This window comes from Magnolia sinica, chromosome 3, assembly GCF_029962835.1.
Source record: "Magnolia sinica isolate HGM2019 chromosome 3, MsV1, whole genome shotgun sequence".
Classification (NCBI taxonomy): Eukaryota; Viridiplantae; Streptophyta; class Magnoliopsida; order Magnoliales; family Magnoliaceae; genus Magnolia; species Magnolia sinica.
The window spans coordinates 20,276,702-20,295,715 of NC_080575.1; the positions used below are offsets into that span (position 1 = coordinate 20,276,702).

The window sequence follows — 19,014 nt, forward strand, 5'->3', positions numbered from 1 at the left end:
AAAAAACAAAGATCAGCTTGATCAAAAACTTTTATGGCCCCCAAAAAGTTTTAAATGGTCGACGTTCATTCAACACTGTTTTCCTGTAATGTGGTCCACTTGAGATTCAAATATACCTTATTTTTGGTCTCATACCATAAAATGATCTATAAACATAGATGGACCGCATGGATGAAACACAGACATCATGGTGGGGCCCACTTAGCACCGACCACCAGTCGAGTAGCCAATCTGTTTCCGCGGGAGCGGATTGGACACTGAGAGGTTGAGGAGCGAGACTTGCAACTGAAGTGACGTCACCAAGTTATGTGGGCCCATCATGATGTATGTTTTGTATCCACGCCGTCCATCCATTTGGAAATATAATTTTAGCCAAAGGTCCAAGGAACGAGACAAATCCAAAGCTCCAGTGGACCTCACCATAGAAAACAGTGGGGAGAGTGAGGCCTACCATTAAAAAATCAAATAGGCCACGAAAGTTTTTGATCAAGTTGATATTTGTTTATTTCCCTTCTTTAATGTCTGTGTTAACTCGTGAGCAGGTTGGATTTCATATTAAAATCAAGGTGAGAATTAGGAAGGTTTCAACGGTAGGCATCAATCTCCCCACTGTTTTTTTGTGGTGGGGTCAATTACATATTTGGATCAGCCTTATTCTTTAACTTATGCCCTGAAATTAAATCTCCAAATAGATGGACGGTGTAGATAAAGCACATACATCATAGTGGGGCCACATACATCACAGTGGGCCCACAGAACCACATACATCACAGTGGGCCCACAGAACTTTGTGACGTCACTTCGGTAGCGAATCTCGCTGTTCAACCTGTCAGTAGCTGATCCGCGTCGCTTCTCTTACTATTTCTTTCCCGCCCCTCCATTTCTACTGAACTCTGTCTCAGATCTCCGCCATGAATCCTGCAAATCCATATCTCAATCACCATTCTTTCACTTTCCTTTCCCAAAACCCTAACCCTAACTCTAACCGTAGCCCTAGTTTTCCATTCCCTCCCTTCCCAGCTCCACCCCTTCCTTCGATCCTCACCACTCCAAACCCACCCCAAAACCCTAACCCTAATCCACTCCTCCCTCCAAACACCACCATCCCTGACGCAATCTCGGCCCTCAAGCACTCCATCCATCTGGCGCAAACCACCCTCCAATCTATATCCCGTCTTCTTAACCTCCCCTGCTCCGATCCTCCCAAAACCCACCTCTCTCCCTGCCCTTTCAACCCCAGCCACCTCCTCCCCGTACATTCCCTTTTTCTCCATTTCATCCGCTGCCGTTCCTCTCCCGCCGCCCTCTCCCCTTCCCTGATTGACTCCCTCCGCTATCCCAAATCTCTCCTCGACCCTCCCAACCAAACCCGCTTCCCCAAATCCGATGCCGACCTTTGCTTATCGCTCGATGAATACATTGGCTTCGGTGGTTCAAATTTCTTTTACAAGGACTGCCCTGGTGTTGTCCGATCCTCTGACCAGGATGCTGCCAGGAGGACTTTCACTCTTCCCGCAGTTTTATCTGTCGAGTGTGCGAATTTCGCCAGTGATGGTGATAACAAGGAAATTAAGGAGGGGGTTCCAGAGATTCTTCTTCTTCCTTCGGAATTGTGGGCCTTGAGGAGAGAAATCAAGGCATGGAGTGATTACCCGTCGTCGTATTCTTACACTGTTCTGCGGGCCATTTCCTGCTTAAAACGGATGGACGAATTGGATGTGTTGAACTGGGTCATTGGGAATTCGCCTCGGTATGGGATTGTGATCGATGTCCCAATGCGGGATCACATGTTTGTGATTTTGAAGCTGTGCTTGAAGGTGATTTGGCGGGAGGCTTCAAAGTCTCTGGAGTTGGTGACAAGGGGAGAGTTGGGTTCTGGAGAGAATTTGAAGTTGTTGTGTTTTGTCTGTCCACGTTTGGTTGAAGTCCTGATGTGGTTGGGTTTGCAGCTTTCTGTTTTGTATGGAGAACAGAATGGGAAACTATTTGCCATTGAGATGCTTGCTCAGTGTTTATTGAGTGCAGGGTCGGGTTCGTTGTTGTTCATGTTGGGGGGAAAAGAGGAAAGGGATTTAGATGCTGCTGAAAGTTCATGGTCTGAAGGTAAAATGTTTGTTTCACAAGTTGCAGCTGCAATTGCGGCACTGCATGAACGGTCCTTGCTGGAGGAAAGAATCAAGGAGTTGCGTTTTGGGGTACCACCTTCAAAAGTTCAACTGTACGTCTCTCTCATGCCATTCTTCTATTTTTCATTATTTTGCATTTTATTGCTTCTGTTAATTTAAAATGAGCATTTATACTCAAATAATTGTCAATGACTAGCATGATTTTGTAGTTATTTCTTTACTGATTGGTGCATGGCTTGTTATATGGTTGGCTATTTGGTGATTTTGGATTAATTTCAGATATGGAACTTGTAAGTAGAACATGTTATAGTGGTGCATCTGAACATAGAGTCCTCACAATAGATAACCTTCAGAAGAGATCATTGATCATTCCTAATATGTGCTACCTTTGCAAGCAAGACGCTGAAACCATTGACCACCTCTTCATTTTCTGTCCATCCATGATTAAAGTTTGGGAGCATATTATCGATGTTTTGAGGAGCAGTGGGTCATGCCAGGTTTGTTTAGGGACCTCCTATGGGTGTGGCATGGGGGAGGCAGAGGTAAGAGACAGAAATCTTGTTGGCATCTCACGTTACTAGCTTTATGGTGGGTCATTTGGGGCGAGAGAAACAGAAGACAATTTCATAACTCTTCTTCTTCCTTTAAGGCTATTGTGGAGTCCATTAGATTGTCAGTTTCTGAGTGGTTAGCCACTTTTAGAGCCGTCTCTGGTTAATGTAGCTGTCACCTTTGTGTAGTTTGTGGCTTTTGGCTTTGTATACTTTCCCTGCCTGGCTGTTGCTAGTGGGTCTTTTAATAAATTCCATCATCCTTCAAAAAAAATTAAAATTGCTGGTCCCATTTGCTCAGGCTGTTTGATGTATTCCTTATAGAACTTCCTACCTTATGGAGGCTTTTGACTCTTGCCGAGCCATTTTCATCCTGAATTCAAGGTTTACATATCAGTGTTGGAGTTCATATTGGCTTGGCTGAAAAATTGATAAGATATGGGGAAGTATCGGACTGTATAGACCGATATTGGGTTGTATGGTGTAAACCTTTTCTTAGAAAAATGTGGGAAAATACCAGAAAAAGAAAGAAAGGAAACATAAAAATCTATAATTTATTAGCGTTTTTGACATGTGTGCAATGATACATTAGACCATTTTTTGCTAAGAATGATGTCTATTGGCCTGGTCTGATGAAACTGGGTTTCTAGTCTTTGACCTCTAAGTTAGGTGTTAAAGCATTTACGAATTAGAGATTATTTGGTTGATAGTCAATTTTGCTGTAGTGGGTTTTATTACATATTTTAACTGAGCATCATTGGAATCACCACGTATCCATGGATAAAATATCTGTGATCAAAACATCTTAAATAAAATATCCATTAAAATCACGATTGTCATGAATGAAATGTAATGAACAACATACTATTATAAGTAATTAAACAACATACTATTATAAGTAATTATATGCATGTTGTCCCAACTTCCAAGACCAACAATGTAGGGGCTTTACATATTTTGCGGAGCGCATAATAGATGAGTTTCTAGCCATCCATTAAACTTGGAATGAAGAAAGTGGTCCAAGATTATGGGGAAAAAATGGGAAAAAAATTTGAAATAGGGGGCCTCCGTCACAATTTGCAAGGGCAGTATGGTCTTGATATGGCAGCCTATTCGCCGATAAAATGCCCTTGTCCGCTGATATGAGCCGATATAGGTGCCAGCGCCTATACAAATCAATATGACATCTTGGGCTGTGCCGATGTGGTCCCAAGTCCCGACAATGGATTTTGAAAACCTTGACTCAAACCCTTCTTCTTGATGGATGGCAAAACTTTATTATAAGAAGACATTACCACACTGCAAACAAATTGCCTGTATAAAGCGATTTGTGATAGAACCGTTCTTTGGCTAGAGAGTTGCTATACAGTTAGATTTGCTGCTCACAAATCTTGCTATGCCATCTTGAAGAATGTGTTTTTTTTTTTTTTTTTTGGGTTATCAAATCAACCTCTGCTTTGAATGACTTTCGGCATCAGACAGGCATGAATCAAACTCTTTTTTGATTATGTCAAACTTGCTATGCTTTGGGAAAATTTGCTGTGATGATATGACCAACAAGGACTATATGCAAGGTTAGACACCTTGAACACCACTAGGACTCAATGAGCATAGAAGTTGGATGAACCTTCTTCCCAGGGCTGCCCTTGCTTCAAATCAAATCATGCTTCAAACTTGCACTCTTGTTCTCAGTCTAGCTTCCTAGCTGTATATACTAGCTAACATGAAATGGATGTTTCCCTACTCCCACACACAAATATGTTGCCATTTCTTGTTTTGTGCAACTATAGTGGTGTCAACTGTCCACGTGCAGGTCTGGGCTAGGGTCACCCTGAGCCTGACCTCATTAAAAAAGTTATCAGACCCAATGAATCCAACAATATGACATTTCAAACTTGCCCTTGATAGAGTGGAATGATAGAATGGGATTCATTAGCCGACCCCAATTAATTGGGATAAGGCTTAGATGACGACGATGATGATCAAGCCCAACTCATCTGTTTGCAGCTTTTGTATGCAGGTGAATTATATATAATAAACATATAAATAATTAACACGTGTTATCATTATTATTAGCATGGGCGAGTTGGCCCAACTCGACCTGACAGGCCAGCAGCGTTGACTCGAACCTGGCTTAATTGGTTATCAGGCCTGAACATTTAGGCTCAAAACCTGGGTCAACGGGTCTAGGCCGGATTGTCCAGCGCAGGCCAGGTGGTTAATCCGATCCATCAATGCCTTGTACGAGAGCATGGGTTTGAGTTGACTCAGAAAATTTGGTTGGCTACAAAGCTTCTTCATATATATATATATATATATATATATATATGGGGAGAAGGTACTATGCGCTCGACCTCACGAGTCCGTCCCATGAGGTCGAGCTGTGTGGGCCCCACCATGATGCGTTTTGAACATCTACCCCATCAGTCAGATGCACCATTCCATCGTGGGCCTAGGTCTCAAAAATCAAGTCAATCCGTGACTTGTGTGGGCCACACCACATACAGAAGTGGGGAGGGGCCGTGCACCATTAAAACATTCATAATCATTTTTTGGGCCCACCGAGATGTGGTTTGCAAATCCAGCCCATCCATTATGTGTGTCTCGCTTGCATGAGGGTTCAGACCAAGTTTCAACAGCATTCAAAACTCAGGTGGGCCTCACCAAGTGCTTTTATATGTTTTAACGGTGTCTTCACATGATTTTAGATGGTATGGCCCACCTGAGTTCCGTATACGGCTGATTTTTGGGATATCCCATAATTTAGAGGGGACCCATCAAATGCACGGTGTTGATGGTCGACACGCATCACGGTGGGGCCGACACAGCTCGACCTCACAGGAGCTTATCGTGAGGTCGAGAGCATAGTACCTTTTCCCATATATATATATGTGAGTTTTTAAGAACAAATTACCCTTCTAAGTTTTGGATAGAGTCAAGTTGACCTGGCAAGTATTTCAAGGACCCAATCTTCTTTTAATAATCAGTACTCGATCAGTTTAAGAGTGAATTTATGTTTCAAGTTTTGAAATAATATCTGGTCATTTTGTTTTGTCGCTTTGCATTTGTATTTCAGAAATATTACTTTATTGTTGCATGTAATCTATTGCTCCATTTTTATTTGTTTGAGATACTTCGTTATCAGAATTACTTCAAGTGTACTATTTCTTTTGCCATTAAGAAAAAAGTTCTGTTTCATTTTGTTTCTAAATTTCAACCATCATATTGACCTTCCTGATTCCTTGTAGGATAAATGAACATTTATCTGTGTCAATGAGGGCAAATGAGGAGCGAGCTAAGCGCCCTGACTATAGAGCCTTACTTGAGCATGATGGGCTTCTTTGGCAGCAATCGCGCAACCAGGCATGTTATATTACCATGGGGTTGTTATTTGTGGATCTTAGGCTTTTAGCAACAACTTAAACTGTTTTTATGGTGCCTTTCAGTATTGATGAGTATGATGAATGCATGAACACCATGACAGTTTCCAGTTTTGATTACTGCTAGAGGAGGATCTTTTCTAAGTGGTCTGCTTTAATCACAACTCCAAAGTCAAGAGATGCTTATTCTTGTAAAAACATTCTTTACGTCGATGGTCTTGACTCTGCTTTTGCGTACGCCTCTTATCTTTATGTTGATGTATGTACTAATTTTTATTTCACCCATAATAAGTAATTTATGTCTGAAAAATGATATGGCAGTCAAATCTGACAACTATGTCAGGGTCGTCGAACGGCTTGAGCATTTTTTTCACAGTGGTGATTAGATGAGTAATGAATACGTTTTTGACGAGAGTGGAATCCTCTGCAACTCATCGCACTTCTTCCAAAGTTTCTACTTGTTGCAGCTTGTAAAGGGCCATATGCTTTAACTTTGAACTGTGAAAATCTTCCCCTATATAAATAACGGAGAAAATCCTCCTAATTTTTTTTTGCAGTGCTCCAAGGGCGGCCATACTCCCATAACTGTCCCTGTAGCATAATTGTGACAGTTCTACAGCTGAACAAGACATGGTTAAAGTACACCACGAAAGGATAAATCATACTGGTTTTAACCACACCAATTTTCAGATTAAAAAAACTTAGGTGTTAGCTCCAATCCCTCAGTTTCCACACAATACACCTTAAAAGCGAGTTCTGGTTACCCACTTCAACATTGAGCATCCCTTAACTTACAAAAATGATTTCCTCCATTCTCTTTATGAGGCACCACTGGAAGGGACATATCTTGTAATGCCTTTTACGTGCTTTTACATATTCATTGGGAGTACAATATTTATAGTTTGCAAACCAGGCGGGTCAACCCGAGACGTGGTTGAATCAGCCCAACACAGTCAGGGATCTGGTCATGGCTCAGGAAAACCAGGCCTACTCTGGCCAGCATGTGACTTGGGCCTGTTTTCCTGAGTCCACCTGCGGCTTAGTTGACTCGGACATGTTGAAACAGGTAAGCCGGGTCTACTAGGGGCATTTTCATAATTTTGAAGAGCACAAAAAAAGAAAAGGCTAAATCCTAAAAATCATCATTTCCCTCTCCCTTCTTTTGGTTCTCTGTATTTTTTCCCCATTCCCTTCCCATTTCCAAAGGGGAATGGACGAAGTGTAAGAGGAAGAAGATAGTGTTTTTTTTTTTCAAAAGAAGGATATTATTTTTCTGATTTAAAACTATGACTTCATTAACCTTGGAGTCCATTTTGCTACCCTACAATTGTCCAGAAGCAACCATTGTGCCCAGCTGTTTGTATGGCTGGAAATGGCACATTTGCAGCTTCAGCAGCGATGTTTAAGTACTCAATGGTCCAAAAAAGCCACTGCTCCACTGTTCTGTGCTGGAAATGACGACTTTAGAGCTTCACAATGCATGGTTAAAGCACACCACCAAAGATAATCTACCTTACCTTCAAGTTCAGCCACAATGATAGTGAAATGTTTTTATTTTTTTATTTTTCAAAGGATGCAAATATCATTATGCCACGAGGCAAGAAAAAGAAACAGAAAACAAAAGAAACACAAAGAAAACAAAACAAAAACTGAATAGGAAGAAATAAAAGAGAGAGAAAAACAGGAAAACCTAGCACCATACAACTCATAGACGAACCAAAAAGAGAACACAAAAACTATACAAGTCAACCCAGCAGGAGCTAGAGGCCTAAACCAAACTGATTAGGAGGCATGGAACAAGCAGTCCAATCAGCCACATCTCTATAAATAAGCGAGAGCACCCGAGCTAAGGAGGATCGACAAACTTGGAAGGTGCGATAGCTCCTCTCTCTCTAGATGGTCCAAAGGTTGCAAGGATGAAAAGGCACCATGAAGTATCGAGGTAGCTCCACCTTGACACTTGTGCCACGCGAAAAGAAGATCACAAACTGAATAAGGCGTTACCCAGGATACTTTCAAATGATTTAGGATAGTTGATTAGATTTTGAAGGCGAAGAAGCAGTGAAATAATAAATGATCTATGGATTCTACATCTTGCATACATAGGAGGTAGATATTGGGCAGGATCATGCCTCTTTTTGCAGATTGTCAATGCTGAGGGTTTGACCGTTCCTAATAAAATTTTGTTATCTCTCAAAAAAGGAAAAAAAGAAAAAAAAAAAAAAAAGGAAAAAAAGGTGAGGGTTCGACCTTGAGCTGAATCCAAGAGAAGGTATCAATCTTGAGGGGGGCTCCCTAACCCCATTCGAAGGAAGGAGACGCCTAATCCTCTTTGGGAGGATTGGGATTGAAGAGTTTGAATAAGGATTTCACTGAGCATTTTTTGGAGGGGTCGAGAGACCAAATAATCGAATCCTTTCTTCTGGAGAAGAACATGAGCTTCACAACAACTCCAATAATTTGAGCAGCTCTTCCAACTCCATGTCAGAAGGGGACATCCAGCAAGGGGGGCACCAGGCCCCCAATCCGTCACTAAAATAGAGACCGAGGAGGCAATACGACCCAAATTGGGAAAAGGATAAGGGGCCTATCGGTTATCCATGTATCGAGCCAAAAGCAAATTTGAGAATCATTTCCCAGGCAGAAGGAGAATCTATTGAGCATCAAAGGTTTCAATAGACAAATTGACTTCCATACAGAAGACGCTCGGTTGAGGGAAGAAGGATCTGCATATGAGCCATACTTGGAGGCCAAGATATCCCTCCACCAAGAGCCGGATTCTGAACAGAAACGACCTAACCATTTTCCAAGAAGAGCATAATTGACAATTAAGATATCTTGAAGGCCAACACCCCCCTTGGAAATGGGCTTGCAAACCTCAAACCATTTAATCGTATTAAATTTGTGCCCAATTGAGTCTCCTTGCCACAAGAAGTCTCTACGGATTTTATCGTGTCTACGGATAACTGATTTGGGGTATCTATAAAGGGAAAGAAAATACGAAGGAAGATTGGAAAGAGCATCTTTAATAAGAGTAATACGACCCCCTAGAGATAGATACCTTCCTTTTCAGACAGACAATGTTCGTTCAAACCTAACCACATCCCATAGATGTTTAACAAGCTTACCAATATAGAGGAGAAGGCAAAGCTAAGTGGATGGGAAGCAACTAGCCTTACAACCAAAGGTATCCTCGAGATGGGAAAGAGTTGACAGTTCAAGGTTGATACCCAACATCTCGCTTTTAAATAGATTGATTTTCAAACCTATGACACCCTCGAAGCAACGAGCAATCTTTCGAAGGTTCTCAACCGCCACCTCAAAGGCATCATAGAAAAGGAGAGAATTGTCGACAAACTGAAGGCCCAAAGGGCGAAATGCCGAATCCATGGAACAAACCAACCAATTCTCCTTTGCTAAGCATACGACCGAGGCCTTCCACAACAATAACAAACAGAAAGGGAGAAAGAGGATCACCTTGGCGCAGGCCATGGGAGGATTTAAAAAAGCCTTTAGGAGAGCCATTGACTAGGGTTGAGAACATGGCAGAAGAGACACAGGTCTTGATCCAATCCCATCATTTGGAGCCAAAGGCAAGACAAAATAACACATATAATCCCAATCAATGTGATCAAAGGCCTTTTCAATATCAAGTTTACAGACAACCCCACTCCATCCTTCACGATGTCTAGAATCTATGGTCTCGTGAGCAATGGGGGCACAATCCAGAATCTAGCGATTAGAAACAAAAGCACCCTGGGCTTTGGCTAAGATTTTGTAAGGGGCTAAGGGCCCCCAAGTAAACTTATGGGCCTAATATCCTTGAGGTCGTCGGCACCTTAAAATTGGATAAGAAACTATATTTTGATCTAAGGGCTCTTTATCACACAACAACTATTTAGCCCTCTTGGATTTGACACAATAGTTCACAAAATTATTGAGTTACTTGTTGAATAATGTAATGCTTTCAAGTATGTGATCATTGGTTGTTCATCAAAATATCGAGGAGGGTACTGTTAAGTGTTAACTATTTCAAAGTGGACTTTTGGAAATCTAAAATTTTAGAGTCGGAATCTCAGTGAGTCCAGTGAGAATGGATGTTGTGCCCTTTTTCATATTCCTATTTATTTATATTTTGGCCTCGTAATCATATTTGTTCTTCTTAATGACAATTCCCAAACTCTGCCTAAAGTATCGGTTTCAATATGGATAACACAAATTTTTTTCCATGAAAGAATCTGTAACTATGTAGTAAGTCTATGTTTGAACTTATTTGATTGTCCCCAATTAGAACAAAAAGGTCTTCATTAAACTTGGTCTATTTCTTGGAGCCTCTATAAAAGATGATCCTCCCTAGTCCACATTCTACAACATCATTAATCATTTGGTTAATAGGAAAATGGGAAACAATTTACCTTCTAGTCGAGAATCGTATCTGTTGTTTATTACAGGTTTGGAACCATGTTACTAACCCTTCACACCTATCTAGTGAGCGCTGTGCATCAACCTCTAGATTCTTGAACCTGCCAATTTGACTTGGGAAATGCCAACCTGACTTGTGACATCCATGGACAGGCTCAGAGTCTGCTATGACTGAGACTCCATCTGTCTTCAACATATCAGTTTGTGTTTTTTATTGTAATATCTAGGTATCTCTTTTCCTTTTTGGCTGTTTTCTCCTATTTTCCGTTTCCTGTTCATTCTTAAATACATTTCTAAATGCTATTCATATGATTCCCATGTACTTTATACATGTTTTTACCAAAATACATTCTCATTTATATGGTTTTTGCATTTTCTTTCTATTTTTTAAAATATCAAATACCGAAGGCTTTCAAAACTATTTTTTCATTTTCAATATGAAAGGAAGACAGTGGATGGTGTCAGCTGAATAAGTGATGTTGGCGAGGGTGGTGAGCAAGAGGAATTCTTACCCTGTGACGGTGCTTGGACAATCATTAAGAAGGGGAAATCTAGCAATAGGAAGAGAGTCAGTCACCCTCTTTTCAACCTAACTCCGAACCCTTTGATGACTGGTTTGGAGGTCATCCTCCTAGTAGAGAATGATTTGATGATAATAATGTGAAGAAATATTGAGAGAGAAGAAGAAGAAGGAGAGTTTGAGAGAGATGTTGTGTTAGGCTTGCTTGCCCTAACACATAATATTTTATTATAATAAAGCATAATAGTACACCGCAGGAGAAGAGGGAAGTGCTAAAAGGGGCCACTAACCACATGCACAATACACTAGCATTCTCTGTACTCCTCAAGATGACTAGCTCATGGAGGTGTTCAGAGTGAGGCTGTGTGAACGGAACATTGAGAAATACATTGACTTTGTGCAAATGCAATATGAAGAGGCTGATGTTAAGGAGGTTGCAGATGTCAGTGGGCTTGATTGGGAGGTTTTGGTCTGAATATGCAGAGGGCCAAATGGCCTAGAATCTTTGAGAAATAGGAAGAAACCCTCATTCAAAAGGACTAGTAATATGAGCCAAAGTGGGTCATACTCTATCAACGGTAGGGTTGCAACTGCTGAGCAAATTGTGGTTCTCTCACCTCAAGTGCTCGGCAACAGCCACTTTTTGTTAGTGCTAAGGGTGGCAATGGGCCTGGTCGCTCACCCAACATGGAGAGCCTGGTTTGGCTTGGGCCTAACATGTATGGCCTGATCAATTTTTGGGCTGGGCTTAGGCTCAGGTCATTTAGCCTACTCAACTGGGCGCAAATATAAGGGTATTTAAGTAATTTAGAGCATGCATGCATATATTTAACATAGCTTAAACACTAACCCTCTCTCTCTCTCTCTCTCTCTCTCTCTCTCTCTCTCTCACACACACACACACACACACACACACACACACGCACATGTACCCCTCATACTCTCTCTTTGACTCCTCCCTTTTTCTTTTCTTGTTTCCTCTTTCTTAAACTCAATAGCAACTCTCCCTCCACCGTTCTCTTTTCTAGTTCTTTTCTTCTCTTTTAAGGAAAAAACACAAGACAACATCTCCATTGCCCCTCCACCCCTGATTTTTCTCTGAACATGTATCAATTAGGGTTAGCGGGTCGGGCCTGGGCCCGATCAAAGTTTCTCGGGCTTGTGTCTTTGATCGAGGTCCATGCCGGGCTCGTGCTAGGCTTGGGATTGGGTCTCATTGTGTGGCCCAAACCCAACCACCCATTTCCACCTGTAGTTGATGCACAAGCTCTTTGTCAATGCTATGAAGAATGGCAAGGGAAGTCAAAGAGGCATATGTGTGATGGAAGCAAGAGGAGACGGGCATCTAGCTCTGTGGTTCTCTCCCACGAGAAAGTTGACATGTGGTTGAGAGATGGGTATTAGAGAAGGGGAACATTCAGTCGGTACAGGTAAGAGGTTGGGAACATGAAGTCCCACATTCAATTGTTGAGTTCGGCAAAAGTGGCGATGATGTGCAGTGGTCTCAAACGAAGAAGTGGGGTTGGAGGATCTTTGGGGTTTCTTCTCTTTTGTATTATTGTAGATATGCCTTACAATTCTCATGCTTTGTTTTCCTTTTCTAATAAATTTCTGTCAGCTCTCAAAAAAAGAAAAGAAAAAGAGGAATAACATTTGCATACAGCTCAATGGTAGGTAAGTTACCTTCCACCTGGGCACACGTGTCATGTGTGTACAACATCTGAGCACTCCAAAAGGTTAAAGCTGTCTATAAGATTGTCTGGCAATGTCAGGCACTCCGAACCAGAAGAAAACAATGAGGTAGGCGGTCCAATTCAGTGGACATGTGTGGCCCACCTGTCTTGATTTTGTTGCAGGTGATTTTCATGGATGGACCCACAATTCTAGACAACTAGGATGTCAGATATATGTTGGCACCTGCAGTGTGCTGGATGTTGATTGCAACTCACCGTCTATTCAGGTGTGTGTGTGTGTGTGTGTATTTCTCTAGATATATTTTCTTTCAGCAACGAGGCTACCCCGTTAGATGAGCTGGTAGAGAGCGTAGTGTGTGAGTGATCCAGGGTTCAATCCCCGGTACCGTTGTTGAGTTATGATCCCTCTCTCCCTCCTTGGCCCAAGTTAGGTTCTTAATTTAGCGTTCTTGTTTGCTTATAGGTTGGTTAATAAAGGAAGAGATACAACTCTACCATTGAAAGTGCATAAAACAATACTTTGTTGCATAGAAGAAACAATCTAGTCTCAATTTAGACACTCAATAACCCTAGCAGCTTTGCTACAGGTTTCTTGTGAACCTTTGTGCTTTGTACTAACTAGCTTGGATATTGCCATTTGAGCACAAGGTACGAGCTTCAGATAGACAGGTTTGCACTGATGTAAATTTTGTAGTTTTCAGTTAAAATCTTCTGGCAGGCATGGGATTACATGTTGCCTTGTTTGTCATAATGTGCTATATGGTCTTTGTAGTTGCTTGTTGGTCTTTATTCTTTAGTTGTTTATTTTGACTCGGTATCTCTGTTCTGAAGGACACAAATAAAAACAAGACAAGAGAGGAGATGTTGGCTGAGGAAAGGGATTATAAACGGCGGAGGATGTCCTATCGTGGTAAGAAGGTGAAGCGAACAACGACAGAGGTGAGGAACAGCTGCGATATTGAATTTCTTATAGCTGCTTTTCCTTTTTTTCTTCCTTATTCAGATCTTGGTTCTGAAGTTATATGTCCTATTCTCATCTTTCAAATCCGAACTTCTTTATGGTTTCTCTGTTTTCTTTATGTTTGATTTTACAGTTTGTTTTACTGTAAGTTGGGAAGACTCACCATTGTACTGCAACCTGATTTAAGTTTGATCAATTGCTTTGGAATTTCTTTTTTGGCACTTTTTTATTTTTCTCAAACTTGATTTTTATTAATATTTCTTGAAAAACAATATTTGTCTTATTCTTTGTCTTCTTGTTTGAAGGTGATGCGGGATATAATTGAGGAGCACATGGAGGAAATCAAGCAGGCAGGAGGGATTGGGTGCTTGGTGAAAGGAGCTCAAGAAACTGTATCAAGTTCTGCTTGTGACAAAATGGCAGATGTTGATGAGTTAAAAGGCAGCGGGCGCCGCTCAGTCGAAACAAACAGAAGTCATTCTCATGTTTATGAGAGACAAGTACACACCGGCTTTAACATCGCATCTAAGAGGCTAGAGGATGCTCTTACAAAAGATCAATCGGGCATGAGCAGTGGTTTGAAGTATGCACACCAGCATCAGAGTTATGAACGCCATGCGTCTAATAATTCTTGGGAAGATCGCAAGAGAAGTGTCAGCAGGGACAATCATGATAGAGAGTATAGATCTAGAAGTCCACATGGTTATCGAAGTCACAGCCAGTCACGTGAGCGACATGGGCGTCAAAGAGAGCAAGAGCAAGATGATGTGGAAGGGACCAGGAATAAGTATGAAAGGAATGGTTCCTTATCTTCTCACAGTTCTAAACACCGGGATAACCAATCCTTCTCTTCTTCTTCCTCAAAACTTTCACAGGATTCAAGCACGAGTAAGTGTGATCAGATGCCAGAAAGTAAACATAGACATGGACACTGGACTCAGGGGAAGCATAAGTCAGGTTCTGCAGCACAAAGTACTTTTGATGACAGATACGATCCTTCTGGCTTATATGATAGGTATGAAGAGACTAGTGATGCCTCTTTGGACAGCAAATACATTAGACCGGATAAATTGTACAGTCAAACAGATGATGTCAAGCATCATAAACTACAAAGACTTGACAAGTCTAGCAAAGGACATTGCCCTGATCATCAGAAGAAGTCATGAATGGATCTTATGTTGTATTTATACTTGTAAGTATTTTGATCACTTCTCTCATAGATGTGCTGTTTATTTGTTCTTGGAATGAATTGTTTTATATTTCTCACAGATTTTTTCTACTTGCTTTCTTGACATATTTGTGCAGTAGAAGTCATTCAGGCTTCAGGAATATATTCTATGTTTGTATCCTCCTTTGTATCCTCAAGCTGGCCATTTTTGTTCGTTATAAACTTTTTTTAAACTTACTTTGCAAAGCACAGCAAAGATTAAAAATGTATTTGCTCTTTGTCAGGCTTTTAGTTCTGCTTTATTTCATTTTCCTTTTCTGACTGATGACTAAATCCTAAAACCAGAAGGCTATAATATAAGTTAATGTTTATGTGGTTTTTAATTTTGCTAGACTGTAATTTATGGAGCCTGATAAGAAAGCTCCCCCTCAAAATGGCTCGTTTCCTCTTTCTTCGGTCTCCCCATCCCCAAACAGCTCCCTCCCTCTTAGTTCTCGTCCACCAGCAGGTGTCTCTACCACTCGTATCTCTCCCTTAATGGTTCCTCCCCCACAAAGTGCAAGTATGGATGTCCAAAAGATGTAATTCGTGTTTGTGCATATTCATCAGAAATAAATTTGCAGATTGTCACATTGGTGCATTACAAAATTGTCCACAAAAAGAAGTACAGGAACTGTCCACAGTAAAAAGCCAAAATCCACCAACTCTACATCAGTGGACAACCGAACACATTGGTCCAAAATACTTGAATGCAGTCTTGCAAAACTCGCATCTGTCCACATTGTTCAGCCATTGAGATGGAATTACAGTTGGCGCAATCAAGCCAATGCTTTGTTTGCCTCCCTGTGTTTGCTTGTGATAGCTATGTTTAAGAAATTATTCGCATTCATCCGCTGTTATTGAAGTGAATTGTTCCTACACTGAAATTCAGTTCGTGGACGGCTAAGTTAATACCTTGGTTCAGCCTTTGGAAGTTCAGTTTGGATCAACTCTCTGCTGTGCTCCAGATTCATGAACTTGATGCAGAATTCCGCTTGTTTTTCAATAAACTCTAAACATGTACTCCCCCTCATCAACTGGCCTTAGTGTCTCAAAAAGCAGGCTGAGGGCAAGTAACTTACCTTCAATAAATCTCATCTCTATGGAAAAGTCATGCTTGTTATGAAGCCACAATTCTGCAACCGTCGCTGCCTGATCTATCATGGAGTTACGTATGTCCATCATATAGGCAACACTCTCCTTGTTGCTACTCTCCATGATATTCATCTGATGCCTGAAATAAGTCAAATGAGAATCCAGGACAGATCTTTGGTGTCACAACTGACTCTGTCGGCATTATCGATGACAGTCTGTGCGGCTTTATGGTTTTTGGTCAGATTTTCAATGGGGCCTGAAGCAGAAATTCTATGTACATGCGAACATTTCTATGCTGTAGTCACTGAGCCACTACAGCAACATACCAAAGGGAGAAATATGCAGGGCAAATTTGAACATAGCTTTGTAAACTGTTGTTCGTCTTCCAACTCCTGGAATTGGGTAGAAATTTGAACAGGAACAATTGCAGTGAGAGATGGAGGACCCCTAAAGTAGGCACATGTACTGGATGCTCTGCGTGACTCCCTGACCATCTTTAAGTCTGTGAGTTATCTGGATGCCTGGTTATGTGGCTTTTTCTCATATGTTGAGTTGTCACGTGCATGGTGCTATTTCCTTGATGAAAGTGGGCTTTTCGATCTCATGTAAGATACACACTGGAAAGGTGAAATATAATACTTTTATCCTTTTCTGGTTTTATCTCGCAAAATGGTAATATGGGTGACCAAATAATTTGCAATGATCTCTAAGGGACAGTTCTTTCTGTTTCCTGTTTTCCTTTTATGAGCGAGTATTAATAAATAGCCATTACGCTTAAAAACAGGTGATAATGATTTGGTTGACCATGTTACACCTTCCGTCTAGGTCAGAAGTATATCGTTGGTTCCTTTCTTACAAATGGAAAATAAAAGAGTGCCCTCATTAACATATTCACCCAAAGTAATTTGGAAAGATCTCTAGGGTAGTTATGGCTGTTTCATGTTTTCCCCTTTTGGGTATTAATGAATTGCTATTATTCATAAAATCAGATAACAATGATTTGGGTGACCAAGTAAAACCTTATGTCCAGGTGAGAGATATATCCTCACAAATGGAAAGTAAATGGATGCCATCATAAACATATTTCTAAAAGTTGCATTAAACTTTTGACGCTCCCCTTCATGCTAATATGCATGCCTTTATCAGTCAAAGATTTGCTTATGAATGATTGAAAAAATTCCTGCCTGGTGGTAATGTCAGCCTCCATTGCTTCATACCAATAAATGGTCTTACTCAAACAAAAAGTAAGACTGAAAATTTTGCTTCTTAGAAAATGTCTTGCTCAGTACTTCTGTCACCTTCTTTCTCACTAAATGGCAGATGACCTGACCTCCAATGGTTGGGTTCTTTCATTAAGGATATGTTTTTTGAAGCTGTCTGTGTGATGTTCTGACATTGTAATTAGCACAGAATTAGGCTTGTTGTTGCTCTACACCTGCATTTGGCTTCTCCCATGACCATGAGGCCTTAAAACCATTTTACCAACTGCAGAAGGCTGTCTGGTATTTTGCTTTAGCACTAAACTAGATAGTGTCGAGCTACTCTTCCACACACGGTAATCATTGGTTGACTTTAGTCATTTGCGAGGTACTGTCAGTAGGCACCAAGTGCTAGTAGTTTTATAAAGCACAATAGTTTTCTGGTTTTCTACCTATAAAAAAAAGTTCTGGTGTTCTTCCTCATGCGCAGATGAGCATTTCATGGTTGATGGACACAGTCGTACCATTGGTTGCCATTCAAAAAAAAAAAAAAGGACAATCGTACCATTACCATTACTGATGGACTGACATTTTGGAAGTTAATATCAGTGGAGATCGTGGTGCACAGCCTGTCTTATCCCCATCCAAAGGACATTGAATCAACAACCATACAAGTCTTAGAAAGAGGAAGAATCACAGGAATTTTGGGGCTTACTGATGATGTCATGCTGAAGTCAGACAGGCCCACAGATCCAGGTTTGCATGGAAATGGAAAAGTGTGCCTTTTTTTTTAGTTAAGGAAGGATTTTTAATGGGATTTTATTATTTTATTTTTTTGGAAAAGCTGCAATGAGGTAGAAAGCTTGATTTATTTGGGGTTCTTTCTTTCTGTTTTCAATAGAGGTAGAAGCTGAAGTTGTCAGGGCTTTTGAGGGTTGAGGATAAGCAATAACCAAGGCTAGCATTTAGTTTAGGGCTTTGTTGCTTTTGAGGATTTTACGTGATCATAGCAATTTTTTATTTTTTATTTTTTCCATAGAATGCCTTTTCACTGAATTTTATGCGAACTGCTATTCTACTTTTATGAAGTCTTTTTTGCTCCCTTTCAATTCTAGATATGATTTCTTGTTGAAGTTTATTCTATATGTCATTTTTATTGATTCTTTTCACCTAGTTTTGTTATTGCTCGAGGAATTTCTATTATGTCTAAAAGAAATTACTGAATTAGAGAGCTGATGTGCATAAATTAGCTCTGATATGCATCAGATAGAAATTGAAACATCCTCTATTATTTATTTTTAGTTTTTTGCTTGATAGAATATGTTGCTTGGGAGCTTAGATGTGCACTTCTAAACTGGAAAGTCTGAGCTTATTTCGGCTAGATGCCTTAGATGATTACTCTTCACGGGAGAAAAAATTGCTTTGGCTGCTTGTAGCACGATGTAACATTAACTTCTATTGAATGCAGCCCAATAACAGACTTAACCAAAACTGTGTATCTTTGAGTGTCTTAATCGGAGTCCTGATTGAAGCTGTCCTGTATCTGGTTTCTGTAATTATTACTTACTAATTGATCTCATAGATGTGTTCAATAAAAGCCAATCAATGTTTTAAATAGCGAATACGTGTAATGTAGCATTCACCCTTTGAAGCGCGAGTGTAAGCTACGTAACGTGTAGCTTACGCATTACTTTTAGATTTTAATTAAGGTTGTGCATGGTTGCACCAAACGAAATATCATGAAATTTCATGATATTTGGTGCAACCAAACACATCCTAAAGTAATGGAAAAAATAGCAACGGAAATGGTTTAATATTGTTATTTACTAAAGTCATTGAAAACATTAACTAGCGTTTTT

General features: G+C 40.5%; 1 protein-coding gene across 6 annotated transcripts; it reads left to right on the plus strand.

Moving 5' to 3' along the window:
- Nucleotides 1–855: 855 nt before the first annotated feature.
- LOC131239664 (U11/U12 small nuclear ribonucleoprotein 48 kDa protein-like) lies at nucleotides 856–18,667 on the plus strand. 6 transcript variants are annotated; one of them, XM_058237490.1, is made up of 6 exons: nucleotides 856–2,218; nucleotides 5,926–6,040; nucleotides 13,525–13,632; nucleotides 13,960–14,441; nucleotides 14,530–14,846; nucleotides 14,960–18,667. In XM_058237490.1, exons 1-6 carry the CDS (start codon nucleotides 912–914, stop codon nucleotides 15,052–15,054), a joined length of 2,424 nt encoding a protein of 807 aa, XP_058093473.1. In that variant the 5' UTR covers nucleotides 856–911; the 3' UTR covers nucleotides 15,055–18,667. The 6 variants fall into 6 exon arrangements, with proteins under 6 accessions (XP_058093473.1, XP_058093478.1, XP_058093477.1 ...); XM_058237495.1 differs by having other exon boundaries at nucleotides 14,963–18,667; XM_058237494.1 differs by having other exon boundaries at nucleotides 14,924–15,123.
- The last annotated feature ends 347 nt before the right edge of the window (nucleotides 18,668–19,014 follow it).

Excerpts from the sequence above, each read along its gene's own strand:
- LOC131239664 (XM_058237490.1), top strand. The coding sequence starts at position 912 with ATGAATCCTGCAAATCCATATCTCAATCACCATTCTTTCACTTTCCTT. Across the intron at positions 13,633-13,959 it reads TGAAGCGAACAACGACAGAG|GTGATGCGGGATATAATTGA; the intron begins GTGAGGAACAGC and ends TCTTGTTTGAAG. Across the intron at positions 14,442-14,529 it reads GTGGAAGGGACCAGGAATAA|GATTCAAGCACGAGTAAGTG; the intron begins GTATGAAAGGAA and ends AAACTTTCACAG.